The sequence below is a fragment of the Lygodium microphyllum genome, chromosome 16 (assembly GCF_053477565.2).
Source record: "Lygodium microphyllum isolate KBCC chromosome 16, Lygodium_microphyllum_v1.1.10, whole genome shotgun sequence".
Lineage (NCBI taxonomy): Eukaryota > Viridiplantae > Streptophyta > Polypodiopsida > Schizaeales > Lygodiaceae > Lygodium > Lygodium microphyllum.
In genome coordinates, this window is record NC_141150.1 from 51,659,318 (window position 1) to 51,665,299 (window position 5,982).

General features: G+C 42.6%; 1 protein-coding gene across 4 annotated transcripts; it reads right to left on the bottom strand.

Annotated features, from left to right (window-relative positions):
• Positions 1 to 353: 353 nt before the first annotated feature.
• Positions 354 to 2,873, bottom strand: LOC148022817 (uncharacterized). Of its 4 annotated transcripts, none has more exons than XM_087695740.1 (7): positions 2,660 to 2,873; positions 2,318 to 2,519; positions 2,055 to 2,095; positions 1,793 to 1,956; positions 1,613 to 1,709; positions 1,369 to 1,538; positions 354 to 1,178 (listed from the first exon to the last, which is right to left on the bottom strand). In XM_087695740.1, exons 2-7 carry the CDS (start codon positions 2,500 to 2,502, stop codon positions 717 to 719), a joined length of 1,119 nt encoding a protein of 372 aa, XP_087551866.1. In that variant the 5' UTR covers positions 2,503 to 2,519; positions 2,660 to 2,873; the 3' UTR covers positions 354 to 716. The 4 variants fall into 4 exon arrangements, with proteins under 4 accessions (XP_087551866.1, XP_087551863.1, XP_087551864.1 ...); XM_087695737.1 differs by having other exon boundaries at positions 2,318 to 2,554; positions 2,660 to 2,872; XM_087695738.1 differs by having other exon boundaries at positions 2,318 to 2,577; positions 2,660 to 2,872.
• Positions 2,874 to 5,982: the final 3,109 nt, after the last annotated feature.

Genomic DNA, 5,982 nt, shown 5'->3' on the forward strand with positions numbered 1-5,982 from the left:
GTTAGACATATTGTAATAACCAAATCCACCAATACTAACAACTCAAGATTCAACAAAGCACAAATAAATCTGTGTCAATTAAGTTGAGGATTAAACTAAATGACCCAGTTGAGTATGGTGAATGCCTCACCCACAAGCTAGCTTGCTTAATATTGGTTGTGGCTGAATGTACCTCTTTAGGAGTGTCCAGAATACCTTGCAATAACTCACAATCAGTTCCATGACTCAAAAACAAGCCTACTCAACTCCCATCTCTGTCCTGATTCACTGATAGCTCACACCTATAAGTCTACATAAACACACTGATAGAACTCATGTCATATCAGGGGGAGAAAAAAAAAACCCAAAAACATGCTAACAAGTCACTTTCCCCAGCATTCAAATTTCAAGAATACATAAAAGACCACTCAAGTTAAAGATAAGGACATATCTAGGTTTAAAAGGTCCAATTAGCAGAGTGAATCGGTTAATACACCTTTTGCACAAAGTATTATAACGTACAGCTCAAACACCTGTAATGAGCTTGAGCATCACCCAAACACTTAAAATTCTTGTCTCTAACAGGAGGCTTTGAAAAGCCATTTACCAATCACATTCATGCTGCCTAATGCTTTAGTATCACAAATATGCAGAATAAGTAGGAGAATCTCTGCACACTTTCATGCAGTTCTAACTATCTGGACAAACAAGACCGTGCCAGCAAATTATCATTAGAACTAGCTTCTACTGTACGGATGATAGCGACCACTTGGCCCACTATCATAGCGGCTGCTTCCATAGTCACCTCCATAGGAACCATAAGCTCCACCATAAGCACTGCTTCCATAACCACCATAAGGAGCACCCCCAAGATAGCCATCCATGTCCCCATAGCCACCCAGCATGCTGCCACCATATCCCCCACCATAAGACATGCCACTGCCAAAACCTCCAACAGGAAGTGCTCCATAAGGAGCTCCTCCATACCCAGGACTTCCATAACCACCACGCCCATAGCCACCATAGCCACCACTACTATATCCTCCAGCTCTTGGTCCATAACCACCGCCACTTCCAGATTTGTATGATCCACTGTACGGCCCATAATCACCATAGCCTCCGTGGCCACTTCCACGATTAGCTCCTCTGCGGGGTGGTGGTGGTTCTGGCTTTTTCGGCTCAGCCTTCTTAACTTCGACCTGGATACACAATATACAAGAACATCAGGTCACATACATAGCACATAACATGCAAATAGATCACAGCTAGAGCTGTGAACATAGACATCTAGAGCTGTGAGACATTTTTATACCTGCAATTAGACATCAAATCACAGATATCAGCAAATGGTAAATGGTTCACAGCTAGAGTTGTGGTGCGTTGTTATACCTGCTTGCCCCCTAGTTCAATCGACTTTCCTTGCGCGAGCAGCTCATCTACCACCTGCTCACTGTCAAAGGTGATGAAGCCAAAGCCCCGTGACCGCCCACTGGCATGATCATGCATGATCTGATGCTCAACAATTTTGCCAAACTTTGCAAAATAGTTTTTGAATTCTTCTGCAACACACATCATTTCAGTGTTATGGGCAGACTGGACAAGGACACACAGTCAAGCTCAGGAATAATGTTACCTTCTGTGACAGAAGTCGGGATCCCACCAACAAAAATCTTCTTTGTCTTAGGCCCTTTCACCATCATCTCCCTTGGTATAGATTTCTTCAACTCAACCTGAAATCCAGGAAAAAAAAATGTCAACTCGAATTAATGGAGAGGAATGATAAAGTTTCAACATATTATTTCATCACACTCACTGTCTTGCCATCAAGAACATGTGTATCCTTCATAACACGCTCACAGATGGCAGGGTCGGCATAGGTCACAAAACCAAATCCGCGAGGATGTCCAGTGGCCCGATCTCGCATAATAACTGAGTCAATGATTTCACCATACTTCTTGAAGTGTTTTGTCAGCTTTTCTGAAATGCACAACGAAGTAGCACCAATCACAGCTGAGCTACAAAATTCAAAACTTGAATTCTAAGACCAAGAAAGCCATAAGTGGGCAGCAGCGCACCTGTTGTTGTGTCCCGTGACAGGCCTCCAATAAAAATTTTCCTTTACCATACGATGCCACGGGAGGAAACTGTTAGGGAGGTTCTTGTAGGGACTATGGACAGACTTACTGACTAACTAACCAGACCAACCAACAATTCGACAAAGAGGCCGACCAACACACCAAATTTTTGCTAGATTGAAACTGCTGATAAGAAATCTATTGAATTCTACAAAATCTACGACTAGGATATCGAAACTAGTGCTATGTTCTGGGCAACTAACCCTGAGCCAGGTGCATTATTGCTGGCACTTTTCTCTACGTTAGTTTCCTCGGCTCCCTCGCCATTCGCGGTATCATCTGCGGGGTGCAGCTGGTCAGCGGTGCTCTGCTCAGCGGGCGGCTGTGCAGCATCACCATCCGACTCCAGATCGAGCCGACTAGACGTACGGTCAGGTGACGACTCCATGGCCACCAGCTAAAAACCTAAATTGATGCCCTCAAGATATGTAACCGAATCCCTGATTTACTCAACAAGCCACGCCTAAATTCCTGTAATTAGCAGAGTAAAAAACAACTACTGATGCTACAATAACCACACAGATTTACGTGAGAGAACCTCGAACCTGTAAGACCTGTCCTGTGGATTTTTAGGGTTTCCTGTGCCTGAGAGAAGCAAAACCCTGATCTGCTACAGATAATGTAATCTGGTCTAGCCTGTCTGCAGACTGCAGATTCCTTCTCTCTCTCTCTCTCTCTCTCTCTCTGCCTGTCGACCCTAGTCAGCTGAAGCCTGATTTGACCTACAGCAACAACAAACAACAGCAACAACAAAAACAATGATAGAGTTCGTGGCGAAGCGTTATTAGGGTTTTGCACGTCACGGGCGCCCGGACAAACGTTATCGACCATTGGCACGACCATTGGCATTGTGATGACGATCATGATGATGACATCATTAATGACCTCATCCAAAATCCTTTGCTGGTTGCACTTCCATTTGGGTGCCCATTTCGTCAACGTAAGTATTTCAAGGGCGCACAACCATCCTGTCCACTCAAGTTTACACACAAGGCAAGGGACCGCTTTTTAATGTTAAAGGCGTTGGCATACCTGTGTTCTCTAGGCTCTACCATTGCCCACGTGCCAAAGCATACCTACTCTAGCACTTCTTCTTCTTCGATCGATGGATTTCCTTTAGGGCCCTATCAAAAAGTGCATGCACAACTTATGGGCAAGGAAGCTCCTCTACCCAAAAGTTTACACGAATTGGGCAAGGAATGTCATAAACGCAACCAAGGAAGCCATTGTTGGCCTAGCCATGTGCATAAATGGGAATGTGCAAGTCACATTCAATGTTTTCATTGGTTCTTTAAACTACTAGCAAGCAAATCCCCACCTAAGTGTAACCACCCCGAATAAAGACATCACAAATTGCATGCACCTAGTTCTCCAAAAGCATGTTAGAGGACTCCAACTTGCTATCAATGTCCAAAGATTTAACTACAAGTCGATTAACACAAGCTAAAAAACCAACAAATGGCTGCATCAAAATGGCTTATTGTCTCTCACCAAATTCAAATTGCATGGATGATTGAAGCATACTCCCAAGTCGAATAGCTAGTCCCCTTTCTTGGAAAGTTGGGAGACTTTTTGTGGGCCATGCTTCAAATCTTCCCATGGTCGCTCATGTGAGAGTTTTCCCCTCTTTGAGCTTAAATGTATCCAATTGTGCACATGTTTTTTGGAGACCAAGCATGTAATCTTATTGATCTCTATGTTGTTTGAAAGTTGAGTTCAAACCACACCCCTTGTTGATTAACCCTATTTAGCTAAGTTGTAATTTCCATAATGGTGTGCCAAGAAAAGGAAAAGAGGTGAAGAAATGTGTTTCTACATTATTATAATTGAACACTAGTGGCTCTTGCCCAAATTACTAGGTCTAAAAGAAACAAACAAGTGTAACTAAATAGATTGCAGCCCAGATCTTCCATTTTGGACACATCTCTCTCTCTCTCTCTCTCTCTCTCTCTCTCTCTCTCTCTCTCTCTCTCTCTCTCTCTCTCTCTCTCTCTCTCTCTCTCTTCCTCAAATACTCTCTCTCTCTCATGTTGCTCTCGCCCTCCAAGATATGGAAATAGGAAAGAAGAGATGGAAGCAATGAATGAAGATGTGCTTTTCTCTCTCACTCTCTCTCTCTCTCTCTCTCTCTCTCTCTCTCTCTCTCTCTCTCTCTCTCTCTCTCTCTCTCTCTCTCTCTCTCTCTCTCTCTCTCTCTCTCTCTCTCTCTCTCTCTCTCTCTCTCTCTCTCTCTCTCTCTCTCTCTCTCTCTCTCTCTCTCTCTCTCTCTCTCTCTCTCTCTCTCAATGTTTGCTGCAAGCATAATAGACAATTTTAAAAAATGGAAACACAAAATTTCATACACATAAGAATGAGCTTTTTACTCACTTTTACACATTTACTTAACTTTTACACATTATATACATTAGGGTTATGGTTTCTACTTTAGGTTGTGCACCCTCAACGCTTTCCCATTTGCTCGCCCTTCTTCTTTTTGCATGCAATTCGGCCTTTGTGGACACTACCTAGGTCAAAGCAAATAAAGATTGCTTGTAACTCTCACATCCATTGTGAGCCTTCTAATATAACCTTAATTGCATGGGAGTGCCCAACTCTCACTAGCTTTTACCAAAAAAAAAAAAAAAAAAAAAGTATTATTTGCCCAAAAGTAAAAGATTGGGAAGTATTACATGTGCATGTGACATAGGAATGGTGTCTAAAGGAATACATTAAGCTCCTTGAGCTTTACAAAACTTGGCAAATAATTTTGGGCACCCTTGATTAGTCTCTTTGCACTTTGATTCTGACTTCCAACTTGTTAGTAGCTTCTCTTCAAGAAGGCCTTGCATTTACCCATCTCACTTGCCAAGTGCCACTCCAACAGCATGCTTTGTCAATGCAGCGCAGTACTCTTCAAAAGATCCAATTCTTGAATGTGCATAAAACTTGATGGATGGAAAGGTAATGGTGTAGAATGACTACTATTAACAAGGATTGTAGGTTATTGAATATGATGATTATAGCATTGCTTGGAGAAAAAGTCATACCATTGTGATTCAATCCATCCTAACATTGATGTTAAAGAAGAGCAATGGTTATTTGTCTTTATATATGGTTGGCTTCTCCTTCAATAATTGGGTTAAGAGCCTTAAGCAAGGAAGGATTTGAATATTTGCTAATGTTTCTAATGAAGCTATTGAAGGACTCCTTTAGATTCTCAAGTTAGAACAAATACACCTTTTCACGTTTAATGGCATGTACATTGCAAATCTTTGGGAGTTATATCCCCCATACTCATGTGAATTGTAATCAAAATGATGTCTCCTTGGATATGGATAATGAATCACATCAACCCTTTGTAGATGCAAGCTCATGCTGAACCACTAAGACCCATGGACCTCTTATTCTTTCAAGCGTTTCAAGCGAGCACCTATGGCTATCTCTCACCTAGCCGATGCACCTTCAATCCTACGAGGGTGTAGTGAGCTTACCTCGATCCCCGATACCAATAGCTCTACGATTCGAGATGCAAGCTTAAGCATCCTTAAGCCTCCAACTCCAATCTCCATCCTCCATAGCTGCGCGTGAGACAAGAGAAGAGAAGAGAAGAGAAGAAGAGAGAAGATGATGGAGAGCTTCACCTCCAAGATCCCTCACCCTCACACACTCACTCCCTCGCACTCTTACACTCCCTCTCTCAAGCACACGCAAGCAAGCAAGAAGGAGAAGAGAAGAAGAGAAGAAGACGATTCCACTTTGCTACACACCAAAGAATGAGCTTTTCATTCACTTTTTGAGTTTATATACAAAACCCTAATCCCTTTTGGGTAGTCATCCCCTTTTTTACATGGCCGACTGGCCCTCTTTCCCTTTGTCCTCATATCTTCTT

What these genes read in the sequence shown, in the direction of transcription:
- LOC148022817 (XM_087695740.1), bottom strand. Translation starts at nt 2,502, where the DNA reads ATGGAGTCGTCACCTGACCGTACGTCTAGTCGGCTCGATCTGGAGTCG. An exon ending in AATAATGCACCTGGCTCAGG is followed by an intron (nt 2,096 to 2,317) that starts GTTAGTTGCCCA and finishes CGTATGGTAAAG; the next exon opens with GAAAATTTTTATTGGAGGCC. An exon ending in GTCACGGGACACAACAACAG is followed by an intron (nt 1,957 to 2,054) that starts GTGCGCTGCTGC and finishes TGTGCATTTCAG; the next exon opens with AAAAGCTGACAAAACACTTC.